Consider the following 13,377-nt stretch of genomic DNA (forward strand, 5'->3'; position numbering starts at 1 on the left):
ACTACTCCGACATTTATTTGGTTGATGGAAACATGGGCTAGAGCAATGGAAACCTCCTTCTGCAACATTAAGTGATCAAGATAAGCCATGAAAGCTGCCATTGCAAAGGTTTTTCCCAATTGGCGACATAGGTTTTGTTTTCTTAAAAAAATATTAATAATTAAAAGCCAGAAAGACCCAAAAGCCAGAAGGAAAGGATAAGAAATAAAAAAAGTGTCTGAAAAATGAAACTTGTATAAAAAATATTAATTAAATACTCAGATTTGCCAAATTTGGTAGATAACTTAATGATTTGGTTGACATATGAGATTTAATTACAGGCATTAGTGGAAAGAAAACAAATAAGTTTTAAACACAATTAATACATGGATTTGAGTGTAAGATAAGTCCACATGGCGTTCATTGAGTGAGAAATGCAAAGAGGGAAAGGCAAATGAGAAAGGTAGTTAGCATTCCTTTTGAACAAGAGGGAGAACATGCCTGTGAAATTCCAATTTATTGAGACTTCCTTGAAAACGCGTAAGATATTGATGTGAGCCGAGTACAATAACTGAGTTCCGGACACAAATTGATCAAGAAAAAACGCTGTTAATGAAACAAGAGCGTTTAAGGAAACAACATTAAGCTTGTCGCCCAGCAAAAACGAATGTTGTAATGCTGCTGTTTCCCAACTCCCAAAAACAAACTGCATTTTTCCTAGCTTGCGTACAAGGTTTTGAAGGCTGACCAACCAGGTGAGCATCATGCCACACGGTGAAGGAACAAATAGGACGCTTGAGGTTTTGATTGACTAGACACTGGGTGAGAAAACTGAAGTGCTGGAAAGAGAGGCAAAATTGCTGAGGAAAGAGTAGAGGAAGCCGCGCAGTGAAAGGCAGAGGAAATGATTAGACAAAAGATCAGATGAAATACTGTCACAATCCACAAACTCCGATACTTGCGGCTTGAAGGATTCAGGATATCTTCCTTTCTGAAAAATTTCTCGAACGAGTGGAGTAATTGTTCACTCAAGAGATGAAGATGAATACTACGGAATCACTCTCGCTCGACTTCATTTCTATCGAATTTTATGATCATTTTTGTACACCAAGTTTGGTTTAATTCAGTGCCGAGTGATCATTACGAAGTATTATGCTTCAATATGCTTAATCATATTGAAATTTAACTAAAACTAAAAAGAAACGGTCATTAGGTAAAAGTAGATCGGTAGAGAAATGAAACATAAACATCTAAAGTCCGAAAACATGATCATCAAACATAGATAACTAATTAACAATGTTGAATGAATACTTTGAACGAGTCACAAGAATAAAATAAAGTGGAACAAGACTAGAGTGCTGAGGAGCACGCTCCTAAAGCCAAAAGTGTGATGACGAGAGGCATAACAAGCGACCAAGGAGTAATCGAAATGGCAATTCCTAAGCTTGGCGAGGGTGCAGGTGCAGGAGAGTCGTCAGGCAAATATTGTTCAGGTGGGGCGGCAAAGGGTGGAGGAGACTGCACGATTGGGGGAAGATCAATCACCTCGACAAAAAGTCTCTACCCGTTCTTGCAATGATCAGGAGCTCCGCTGATGAAATAGAAGGGGCCAGGCCTATCGAGCTTCATGATGCTCTTGCCGTTATCAAAGTCGATGATGGGATTGCTTGTGTTGCAGTGGTAATAATCCCATTTGTCAACCTCAAGAACTGAATCATTCTTGTATGTGAAAGCTGTAAAACAAGTCGAGAAAATAAATGAAACTAAAACAATAACAAACAAATATGTTATGTGTGTGAAGATGTCTTCTAAACACCAAACTTCACACATGGGACATATAGCTCAAGTGATTAAGAGCGTTTACTCATCATGCACTCGAGGTCCTGTGTTCGAATTCCCCTCCCCCAATATTGCTAGCTTCAAAAAAGGAAAAACACCAAACACCACCTCTCTCTCTCTCTCTCTCTCTCTCTCTCTCTCTCTCTCCTTAGTAAGGTACTTTAGTTTGTAATCTTGAATTTGGTGCAAAAACAAGTACATATTTTGTAGCATGCGTGGAAAAACTAGACATGTTTTGTTAAACCAATTTAAACCTAAAGAAAAATCATATTTCATCAAAGTTTCTTCAAGTGCAAGAAACTAAAACGTTAGTGACTCACAAAGAGAATCTCCGACATGAAATCTCTTCCCGGCAGCCCACTGAGAGTACACATCCGTGTCGTTCAAGCCGGGTTGCCTCCATCCCAAATCATCACCCACTCGGAACTCCTTTGCAGCTTCAACTGGACAATTTGTGACGGCCAAGAAGACCGTCAGCGAAGCATGGAAGAGAAACAAGAAAGAAGACATGTTTGGGATGCTTTACAGTTAGTTCTCACAGAGAAGAAGGTTAAGAAACGAAAACAATGCAATTGAAAAGTAAGCTGCAAGGAAGGCGATATTAAGGTATATATAAGACATGTGGTTTTGCTGGGCAGGCGGGAGAGTGGGCAGAGCGGGAGGTTTGCGAATAATCATGGGTAACTTTCATGGGACACGCGGCGGACATTGGATCATTTGATGAGAACGTGTAGAGGTAGCTAGTGACAGTTAAATCCAGTTACCGGGCAAACTGGGATGATAGGGTTCAGAAGCATAGCCCCATTTTCTGGAGAAGTTATTTCGTGCGGCTACCCCGGCCAAGAGGGATGGGGCCGACACAAGAGGCAGGATCCATGCTTGTGGGTCCCGCCTGGTGCGACCCCTGCCGTATAAAACGGCCTCTCAGAAGATTGTCTCTATGGACGGGATCCATGCTTGTGAAGTTAAAATTTAATCAGAACATTTATGCATTAGTTTTACCAGAACTCGCACTCGGTAGCTTCTACTGAAGTACATATCTATTAACAAAAATTTGGTCTCCTTGAACTGCTAAGAACCATTTTGTTCCAGTGGCCAAGTAAAATTAATGAACTGAAACATATGGAAAATTTCGAAAATCGAACAAATGAATATTGATGGGGGCTTCTCCCTCAGATTGATGTTGCTCTGCATGACCTCCCCCGTATAAATGTTTCCGATCAACCAATATGATTTGCCCAAGCTGCCAGGCATGTCAAACGTCACAGGTTGGGAAAGATACTCACGAAATCACTCGCTGCTTAATTTACCAATCCCGACTTGTGTGTTGCTTCCAAATCAATGATAATTATCTACCATATGATTCTCTTCACATTTTTGCTCATAAGTTGCTACCTAAAGCTGCTTCCTTTTGGTTCATCATCATTTCTTGGAACTGCTTCCGTTTGGCAGCTCGGATGTCGAGTATACTAGGCGGCATAGGTTTGAGGGTACCATGTAACTCAACTAAGCTAAAGAATTCTTGCTTGGTTAAACTCTTCTTCTGGACAAGTTCATCAACCACTGCATCCATGAGCGTTCGGTTTTTCTGCAAAATCTGCTAAGCAAAACATAGCTATGTAACTTTTTTGAGATAAGTAAACATAATAGAAAACCTCAGTGCAAAAGTGATTCTTTTACGTCACCTCTTTTGCACGTTCATAACACATGTTGACAATTTGCAATGCCTCCACATCGAGGTCCTGAAAATCAAATTGTTACACGTTAAGCTGACATTGGTATTTACAGAGCAAAAACCAAACTCAAAACACTTATTTTCTTTTGAAATCAAACTCAAAACCCTTGAGAAGCGTGTAAAGAGATATAATTACATTGAGTCGATCTGCAACCCAGAAATTAGATAACCCGTGATGCTTCTCCGAAAGGCCACCAAGAACATATGTTCGTGCTGCTGACCTAGCATTGTCTGCTGTTTCAGCCCATATCGTACTTAACTGTGAAAAAGTAGAGAGAATTTTGGATGCATCACCGTTATACTAATGAGTTCAAAATGAAAAGTCACCTTATTTAAAATATTTAGATCCACACACAATGTCTTAACCATTTTCCAGGATAAGTCGAGATGATCCTTACGTTACCTTGTAGCATAAAAGTTGATTTTAACAGTACAAGACAACAGTAAAAATGCGAGAGATTCCTCAAACCCATAAATTGAGCAAACCACAAAGGCACAATCAATATACGAGACATACAAAATGAACACTTTCTAGGAGTTAGTGTTAGAAGAAGTCAACAGTTGGTTACCACTAACGTTTCTTGAGGAGTTGTGCTGTGCTTAGGAGTCTTATCTCCTTGTTTGCAGGATTTCCTTTTGACTTATTCTTGTAACTAAACTGTGTGTAATCTTTGTAGATTACAGTTTGTATCTTTTGAATTTTTGAATGTCCGTGTAAGTAGGGTTAATTCAAACCCTGATTGAAACCTGTAAGTGGTTATAAATACAGGCATCCCTCGTTTGAATGGGTATGCAATTAAAGTGAAAGTTTGAGTTCTTAAGTTTTACAGTTAGATGGAGTAATTATAAGGTGGAGATATCGTACTATTTTGTGGGATTAGAAGGTGTTAATTTTCTTCATGACTACTCAATCTTCTAGCTTCAACTTGGACCAAATTTGGAAGTTGGCCTCCATTTCTTTCTTTAAGATTTCTTGAATTTGGTGAGTTATCCTATCTGATCCAATCCTAGGCACCAACGATGACCTAAATGTGCATATAAAGGGATAATAAACCTCTTACCTGATCCTCACCAAACCAAAGTTCATCAGCTGCACGTGGTGCCAGTTGAACAGTGATATGATCGAGGAGCGATTGCCGACTTCATGACATGCGAGATACAAGAAATAATTATTAGAAAGAAACAACAAAACATGAATATATGATGCAATATCAACAAGAAACAGCACAATTAACATATCGTAAATACTAAAGGCAACATTTATTCCCAAGTTCACATGTCTTATCTTATTGTATAGTTTATAGGATTTCAATTCCTATTTCTGACATGCTGGATGGTACCCACAATATTTATACACTGTATATGGGGTAGGAAGGGGAGAGCACATTCACAGAAGGAGAATACTTAAGTTTTGGACTCTCTACTTATAAACTACATCGTTTAAAAGAATAATTTTTCTTAAAACACCCTCCAATTCGTACTCCTAATTTTTTTTATAAGAAAAGAATATCATAATCCCTCCCATGTTATTTAGATTCCTACAATTCTGATAATCTCTTTGTTTTAATCTTAATGTTAGTTAATAGCAACATATATCTTTAATTACCCATCGAAAAAAAATCAGCTTATAATGTCTTCATTAATATATGAATGTAATTTTTAATTAATATTTTCTATTACCAAAATTTATTACTTTAATATCAAATCATTGACCTAGATTGATTACAATAATTACTTTGATGAGCAAGTCTCAATAGTTAACACTTCTTATCACTAGTAGCATGATATTAATCTGAAGTCCCTTTTTCTCAGTTCTCTGTATATCTAATTATATACTCTAATTTATTGTATTCAGTGACTTATTATACACTATAGTTGACAATGGCATGCTATGCACGTGCCGGCATGCTATGCACGTGCCAGCATGCTAGTCTCTTTGAAAATTAATGAAAACCAAACAAATAGGGATACGAAGGAAGTCATACGTAAGCATTCCTTCTCTGAACTTGATAGGATCCATTTTCATTCTAACATAACCCAATTCTCGACCAGCTCTAGGAGCAATTGTGACCTGCACCACATCATTAAACTGTTAGGAAAATTTTACTCATTTACATTAACAAGTACATTTGGAAGAGCATGAATCAAATCAAGGAATATTATTTGAAAAATTCATAAATCAAAAAGGACATTAGTTGATTTTAAGTCAATGAACCCAACGACAAAAACAAAAGAATTAAGAAGCCATACAAACTCAATATTTCTAAGATCAGGAAAGTTCACAGCAACAACAGCCATTGCAGCCTCATTAATAGCTACTTGCTTCCATGTATCTAAACTTCTCTCCTTCCTATCTAGCATTCCTCTTTCTTCCATTTGTGCAGCTTGTAAAAGGTCGTCAGTAGTAATCTGCACATACAACGAGAGCAGGGGTTTAAGAGGGCAGGTCAAAATGTATGGCATAAATAACTAAGTCGGAAGTTCAATCTTCAAGATATACACACATACGTACGTACGTACGTATGTATGTATGTATATGTACATGTGTGTGTGTGTGTGTGTGTGTATATATATATATCTCTTTCTGTGTCTGTGTGTGTGTGTGACAAAGATGTGCATAAAGTTGATATAGTTATAATGGAATTTTAAAGCTGAACGAACAGACAATCAATTAAATTCGTAAAAAGTGCCCGAGCCTGAACCTCTATCACATGTTTTAATGGAATATAGACAGAAGAGTGCACATGCTTAATAACTTTCACATCCAAATATTTGCCCCCATCAAATCTTACCAACACATTGATGGATAATGTAGTCTTCAATAGCCTGTTTTATTCACTCCTTTTTCCATTTTCATTTTTAGTGCAAGGTGTAATGCCAAGTATCAGTCAGAAAAACAAAATAACAAGGTTTAATCTATAAGAGTAAGTAATACTAATACCTCAGTCCTTCCATCACGCATCATGTTGATTGCAGCAACCTCAATTATGTTAGCTAGCTCTGCACCAACCATTCCATCAGTCATACTAGCAATAGCCATATAGTCGACGTCTTCAGCCATAGGCTTCTTGCGTGCATGGACCTATAATCAAGACATGGAAACAATTAGAATCATAAGGGTAACTGAATAAGGACAGTCTTGCAATGCTATATATCCAGTGGAAGTGGTGCAGGATATAGGTCTGGACTGCTACCTTCAAAATTTCAATGCGACCTATAAGACCAGGCTTAGGGATAAATATCTTCCGGTCAAACCGTCCAGGTCTGACAAGGGCTGGATCTAGAATATCTGGTCTATTTGTGGAAGCAATAGTGATCACTTCCCCTCTTCCTTCAAACCCATCCAAGCAAACAAGGAGCTGGAGAATATTCACAAGAATGAACAATTGACATAAGTAGGAGTTTAATTGAACATATCAGTATTAAAAGTTCTCATTACAACACTTATATATTCCCTAACTAACCTGATTAAGAGTAGCATCACGTTCCTGTCCACCAGAACCCTTGATCAAACCACGCTCTCTTCCAACGGCATCCAACTCATCAATGAAGACAACTGATGGAGCCTATGCAGATAAACACAAAAATCATGAGATGTAACATTTGTGCACCGTCGCCTCATCCTCTAAATAAAAGGATAAATCAGAAAGGCATATAACTTTCACAACCTATATCTGTCATCTCCTTATTAAACAGAGAAATGCCACCATTTAACACCTACGGATACATTAATATTATCAAAAATTAGTACCTAGGCTAGCCTATCATATAAGGAATTAACAGGACAGGGTGTGGAAGTGTGGGATGAGGGGGTTGGGGAATGTAAGGAGGGAAAATTTGAACAGCTAATGTCAACACTTACATTTTCCCTTGCCTCCTGATAAAGTGCTCGGACACGAGAAGCACCAACACCAACATATATCTCCACAAACTGAGAGGCCGAAATGGAAAAGAAGTTCACGCCTGCTTCACCAGCAACAGCTTTTGCAAGCAATGTCTTACCCACTCCAGGAGGGCCACAAAGCAGTATCCCACCTGATTAAGAAATTAATGACCCCAACAAAATGGTCGGGGAATAAGAACAATCAATTCGGAGTGCTTTCACTGGAATCAGAGCATATATTCCAACTAGGGCAAGTAAATAATCATTCAACAAAAGCCAGTCAAATATGTCATGAATTCAGCATACACATAATGTCATATACGATAAAGCTATCTAACAATGTCAACAGAACAGTAGCATAGGTACAACATCTAACCTGGTATTTTAACTCCTCTTCTCCTATACATTTCACCATGAGTGAAGAACTTGACAATCTCCTCAAGCTCAAGCCTAATCTTCCCGAGCCCTGCCACATCCGTAAACTTGACATCCACGCCTCTCTCCAAATACTGAGGCAGCCTCTTATTATGAGCTCGTCGAACACGAGCACCAGACTTCATGAACTGCATTGCCATTTTCAAATAAGGATTCTGCTCACCCTTCCCTGGCTCAATCTCATCCTCCTCATCACCCTCAATCCCCTCCATCTCCCTCTCCAACTCCCTCATTTTCTTCCTCTCCTCTGCCTCCGCCTTTTCGATCTTCAGCCTATCCTCGTAGTCCTTCTTCTGCCTCCTATAACTAAGCACCACAGTCCTATAAAATATGTAGAAGAACACCAACCCAAGAGCAGTAGCCACATTGGTGTCCTGAGCCAAATTGGCCCATACATTGGCCATCTCCTGATAATTCCTCCGTGCCTCGCGCAATGAATCGTCGTGCTTCTTCTTCCTCATTTCTCTCCTCACTCTCCTCTCCTCCTCTTTCTTCTGAGCCTTCATTGCCTTGTCAATCATCTCTCTCTCCTTCCTCATCCTATCCAATTCCTCCTTCCTCTGCATCTTGAACTCTTCCCTCGCCCTTCTCAACTCCATAGCTCTCTTGCTCTCCTTCTTCGGCTTCCCGGAGAACGACGACAGAAACCCGGGCCATTTCGCCACAAAGCCCAAGTACGGCGATGGCACCTCCGGCCGTTTAAGCGGCGGAGTGTAAGCATTAACACAGAAAGACTCAATTTTCAACTCCTTCCATTGCTCCCAGAACCTCCTGTCGCTATCCACCGATGGCAAAACGGTGCGTAGAACCCGAGAATCTTCGAGAACAACCAGAACAGGCTCTGCCCTTTTCTGCAATTCAATTCCCGGTGGCTTGATTACATGCTTCAGCTTACCTTCCTGACTGAGCGCCAACAGCTGGGTGTACGGAATTCGATTGGAGACGATGGGGAGTCCCTGGGACCATGACTCGAGTTCTTGGGGAGATAAAGCTTCGGACTTTTTGGGGGTAGACTTCTTGGGCGTACGCTTTTTCTCCTTGACGGCGGCGACGGCGGTGGGGATTTGGGGGAGGGAGGTGGAGATTACGGTGAGAGTTACAGAGAGCTTGAGGAAATCGAAATTAGGTTTGTGGGTTTTATCGTTTTCATCATCATCGTCGGCGGGTGCGAGGTGGGAGGAGGAGGAGGAGGAGACGGCGGAGGGAGGGAGGGGTTTTAGCGGGTTTTTGGTGAGGGGTATTGGTTTGGGGTATGGGGATAGGGAAGAAGATGAGCCCAGAAGGCAATGGCAGTCCATGGAGCTTCTCTCTCTTTATCTCCCGTTTCTACATTTGATTAAGCGAAGGTTTTGTGGACGAAAAGGTGTGACTCCATTTTTCAGCTTCTTCTCTTTCGGGTTTCTGTGCTCTGTGAAATCTATCCGGAACGAACCATTGTAACAGTCGACGGGAGTGGAGCTCTTAAACGACAGCGTTGGATGAGCATTATCATCTTAAATGGTGGTGGACCGGTGGTGCTTTTTCTGGGTCCAACCGTCCAAAGAAAACGGAATGACGGTTCGAGATCCGAGCCAAAAATTGCAGAGTCCAAGTCCAATCTCAGGAGCCAGGCCTAAAATGTGTTTCAACAATACTTCAGTGCCCACTGCTTATTTTTACGAGATGAAGCCCATGCACTTTTTTTTTTTTTTTTTTTTGTGCTCGAATAACGTAGAAATTCCTTGTACAACCGTTTTCAATACAATCAAACATAAAAGCATTATAACTCTTATTCGGATAGGTATAATGGTACTGTTCTTAGTTCTTTGCTGAGAAACATCTCTATTACTAAATAAAATAGTATAGATTACGAACCAAAACATCTATGTAATACATTATTCATAATCATATTTGCAAAAAATTAGACAAATACAAAATTATTAATACATCCAATTGTAATAGATGAATATGGTCTCTTAAAGAAACACTAATATGACTATCTTTTAATCCAACTGTGAAAAGGTTTTCATATTTGAGTGATTTTTTTGCAAGGACGAACTTTGAGAAAATGCCTAAAAGATGCACAGTTGGATTATTGAAATACGATGCGGAGTGGGCGCTACAAAGAATCCCTCAAATAAGCTTATTTGAGGGATCCCTCAACATAAGTGGATTGTATATATATATAGCATCTGATATTCTATATTAATCTATACTAAGTAGAGTTAGAGGGTTTGAACCACCCGGAATGCAAAGGATCGAAGAGGAAGGTCATAACCATTAGGGCAATCCACCACTTGAAATCTTGCAAATGCACACTGCAGTCGTAATGTCTATGTAATTGTTATCAACTAATTTTTCTCATTTTACTCCTTATTAATTGGACATCGGTGGCTTCTACAGATTTACATGCTCAAAAGCCTTAATCCTTAGAGAAATCTATTGTACAACACTCATCAAGTAACTCAATTATGTGAAAAATGAGTGTAAATATGTAATAAATGAGACACAGTTCAACATGCGGTGATACCTGAGTAACTCCAAATCTATGTGCGTTTAACATGAGTGTAACGATGTAATAAATAAGTGTATATACGCACATTCTCTCCAATCCTTGCCCATGCATGTACCAGTCACATTATAGCAGAAGCATTCTGACAAAGCTTGGTCATCAAGCGCCATACATCCAGCATTTTCCATCAACATATGTACGGAAGAGTTCTTTAGAACTTTACAAAAGGAACATCAACCCTTAAAACAGAGTCTGAGACTAATTAGTTAATTAAGCTAATATAATTATGATAATTTAAAGTGCAAGTGCAACATCAAGCGGAAAATCATGGATGAAACCAATCGACGTCGTCGTTGTCATCTTCGTCAGTTCTTGGAGAGCCAAATTACATTCTGGACAGCAGATATGGCCAGCAGGAGGCAACTGAAGAAAGTGAAGGCTATTGAGATTGCAACATGGTCACAGAAAATATGCAAGGGTTTACAAAAATCCGGAAGAGCTGTGTGCCGGATTCCGGTGCGGTTCAGGTTGCTTACTCCTGATGCAGCTGACCCTGCGCTTATCATAGCATAGGCAAATACCTGCACATGGAAACAATAAGGTCAGATTGGATGCAAACTTTTACAAGGCACATAAATTTAATTTCGTTCTATACACCTATATATGTATGTATGTATGTATATTTGCATAAAGGCACATGAAACTGAGATCATGGATGAAACGTTAGTAAAGCGAAAGGATGAAACATCAGAACTTATAGCTCTAGCGGTTCAAAACATTCACTTTTATATACACTCAAGATCCTAAATTCAAATTTTCATATCTCCAGTATCGTTTGATAAGAAGGACAAAAACAAATACAAAAAACCGGCTCACGAATAGGCCATGCGTCATTTCTAATTACATTTTTTGTTAAGATGGTTTACTGTAAATCTATGTGGGAGTTAATTAGATGGCATTTGCAAGGAAGGTGATGAAGATTGATTAATTACCTGATCACCAGCAAAAGTAAGCCATGCATGGTTCCTTGAGGGAATGAGTGGAGACTTCCTGAGCAGCCTAGACACACTTATTAGTAGTTGCATCAATGAGTGAGCTGCCACAGCTGCTGAAACTCCCACCAGATACCTGCTCCATCCATCACCACAAATGATCAAAGAAGAGTTCATTAATACCTGCTCAAAACCATTATACAACTAATATCAAATGACAGAAATCGAAAACAGGACCTCAGGTTTTGAATTAAATGCCTTTTATGCTAAAAACACTTTTACAAAGACAATTTACCAAATATATAGCTGATTATTTTTATAACACAACGTAAACAAATTTTTTTTTAAAAACACATCACACCAAACTAGCCATTAGCTTAAACAGTGAAAACTTCATGGTTTAAGCTCACGCATATTTAAGGATTAATACTACTAAGTGCATGTTCAAAAGATATATCAAATTTTAAATTTGAAAACTTATGGGGCATCTTGAATTTTTTTTAAATTTTGTTCTCCATTTGATATGTTAAATTAAATTATAATTTACTTTTCATAATTGTAAGAAATATTTTTAGAACGAAAAACAATAATAAAAATGATAAAAGAAAACATTTATTAATTAATTAAAAAGAGATTTGAAGTTGCTGTCAAATTTGACTGCAATCATCTTTGCTACCAATTCATGTCATGATGCCACATAAGCATTGATATTTCGGTTAAAAAATACTCATTTTGTCTTTTATGACTTTTATTGTTGGTGTGGAATTTTTTTATTTCTTTGAAGATGCTCTAATATATCACAAAAACGCCCACAAAATCTCATGAGTAGTAAACTAACGTGATTAGTTTAATATATAGTTTTCAAATAATGGAATTAAAGTGATCTAATCTTTTCGATAAGGAATAAAAAAAAACATTAATATGATAGCACGAGCAAGACAACCTTTTTCACGTATCACAATAGAAAATTATACATAAAAAATTAACAAAATACACAAAAGGAATCAGTCACGGGTCTGATTCTGTTCATCGATATGGGATGAAGCTGGATTGGTGAGGTGGGGAGCTTAAAAAAGGTTCTAAATGCAACAGAAACCTCGACATGCTCGAAAGCTCCGGTTGGTCCGTGATAGAATAAACCATATTTAGAAAAACAAATGTTGAAAATAAAATTATAGTTCCGCAATAATTAATATAAAATTATTGGCATTTTAAAAATTGAGCGACGGTTTGATAAAAAAAATTGAAGTAAACAAAACGAAATAATTATATTTTTTGTTTAAGGTGATTAATTTGAGAGGGAGGAAGCGGAATGGAGCAGAGACGCTTACTCGAAGGCGTTGGCAAAGGACCACTTTGAGTTGACGGGGAGCGGAAATCCGTAGACGTACACAGTGGTCGCCTCCCTGGCTGTCACCATGAACGACAGCGCCGTCACCGAGGCCGCCATGCACAACGCCCTCAGGCACAAGTGCGTCACTTCAGCTCTCCGAGATAGAACACTTGCGGCGCCACCACTTCTCACCGTTCCATTGATCTCCTCCTCCACCACCTTTCCCACCCCCGCCGCCTCTTCGTCGAACGACGTCATCTTTCCGCTGCTCACCATTTTGCTAGAGAGAATGTTACAAAGTACGTGTGCGAACGTCGTAGTTTAGTGGGTAAAAAAAAAAACAAAAGAGTGACCAAGTTGAGTTGGTTTTAGGGGGTTTTTATAGATAGAGACGGGGTTTCTGTTCCGTCAGGGTACTTACTACTGCATCCCAAGCCAAAAAATTAATAGAAAGTAGTAAATGATGTCGTATGTTTACAACGGTGCGTGTTTTATGCAAGAATTAACTATTGGAAATCTCTATATGCAAGATTTAACCATCGATTTTAAATATCACTTAATGATATGTACCATAAAAGAAAATTCGCAAAATTTGTTCACATTTTATGTAATTTTGCTTAAGAAGTGGCTTCCACATATCATTTTTGGCTTCTTATACACTGTCTTTAATTATGACTGTTGATTCTGTTT

General features: G+C 38.7%; 3 protein-coding genes across 3 annotated transcripts; all 3 read right to left on the reverse strand.

Annotated features, from left to right (window-relative positions):
- Positions 1 to 1,308: 1,308 nt before the first annotated feature.
- LOC103944889 (mavicyanin) lies at positions 1,309 to 2,751 on the reverse strand. The gene is given in 2 exon segments (XM_009355362.3): positions 1,309 to 1,712; positions 2,139 to 2,751. Coding segments are annotated over 2 exon segments (573 nt in total). The 5' UTR covers positions 2,329 to 2,751; the 3' UTR covers positions 1,309 to 1,329.
- Positions 2,752 to 2,840: 89 nt separating this feature from the next.
- LOC103944832 (probable inactive ATP-dependent zinc metalloprotease FTSHI 2, chloroplastic) lies at positions 2,841 to 9,318 on the reverse strand. The gene is made up of 11 exons (XM_009355292.3): positions 7,813 to 9,318; positions 7,416 to 7,588; positions 7,018 to 7,119; positions 6,748 to 6,912; positions 6,495 to 6,635; positions 5,804 to 5,962; positions 5,539 to 5,624; positions 4,615 to 4,693; positions 3,690 to 3,812; positions 3,504 to 3,560; positions 2,841 to 3,415 (listed from the first exon to the last, which is right to left on the reverse strand). The coding sequence occupies exons 1-11, from the start codon at positions 9,167 to 9,169 to the stop codon at positions 3,200 to 3,202; spliced, it is 2,658 nt and encodes an 885-aa protein (XP_009353567.2). The 5' UTR covers positions 9,170 to 9,318; the 3' UTR covers positions 2,841 to 3,199.
- A 1,133-nt stretch (positions 9,319 to 10,451) lies between these two features.
- Positions 10,452 to 13,027, reverse strand: LOC103944831 (CASP-like protein 3A1). Its single transcript, XM_009355291.3, has 3 exons — positions 12,686 to 13,027; positions 11,355 to 11,490; positions 10,452 to 10,943 (listed from the first exon to the last, which is right to left on the reverse strand). The coding sequence occupies exons 1-3, from the start codon at positions 12,961 to 12,963 to the stop codon at positions 10,728 to 10,730; spliced, it is 630 nt and encodes a 209-aa protein (XP_009353566.2). The 5' UTR covers positions 12,964 to 13,027; the 3' UTR covers positions 10,452 to 10,727.
- Between the last annotated feature and the right edge of the window lie 350 nt (positions 13,028 to 13,377).

The sequence above is a fragment of a genome, unplaced genomic scaffold (assembly GCF_019419815.1).
Source record: "Pyrus x bretschneideri cultivar Hongxiangsu unplaced genomic scaffold, Pyrus_bretschneideri_v1 Contig26, whole genome shotgun sequence".
Lineage (NCBI taxonomy): Eukaryota > Viridiplantae > Streptophyta > Magnoliopsida > Rosales > Rosaceae > Pyrus > Pyrus x bretschneideri.

Excerpts from the sequence above, each read along its gene's own strand:
- LOC103944831 (XM_009355291.3), bottom strand. The coding sequence starts at position 12,963 with ATGGTGAGCAGCGGAAAGATGACGTCGTTCGACGAAGAGGCGGCGGGG. Across the intron at positions 11,491-12,685 it reads TCCTTTGCCAACGCCTTCGA|GTATCTGGTGGGAGTTTCAG; the intron begins GTAAGCGTCTCT and ends TGGATGGAGCAG. Across the intron at positions 10,944-11,354 it reads TTACTTTTGCTGGTGATCAG|GTATTTGCCTATGCTATGAT; the intron begins GTAATTAATCAA and ends TTCCATGTGCAG.
- LOC103944832 (XM_009355292.3), bottom strand. The coding sequence starts at position 9,169 with ATGGACTGCCATTGCCTTCTGGGCTCATCTTCTTCCCTATCCCCATAC. Across the intron at positions 7,589-7,812 it reads AAGAGGAGTTAAAATACCAG|GTGGGATACTGCTTTGTGGC; the intron begins GTTAGATGTTGT and ends TTTCTTAATCAG. Across the intron at positions 3,416-3,503 it reads GTTATGAACGTGCAAAAGAG|ATTTTGCAGAAAAACCGAAC; the intron begins GTGACGTAAAAG and ends TTTGCTTAGCAG.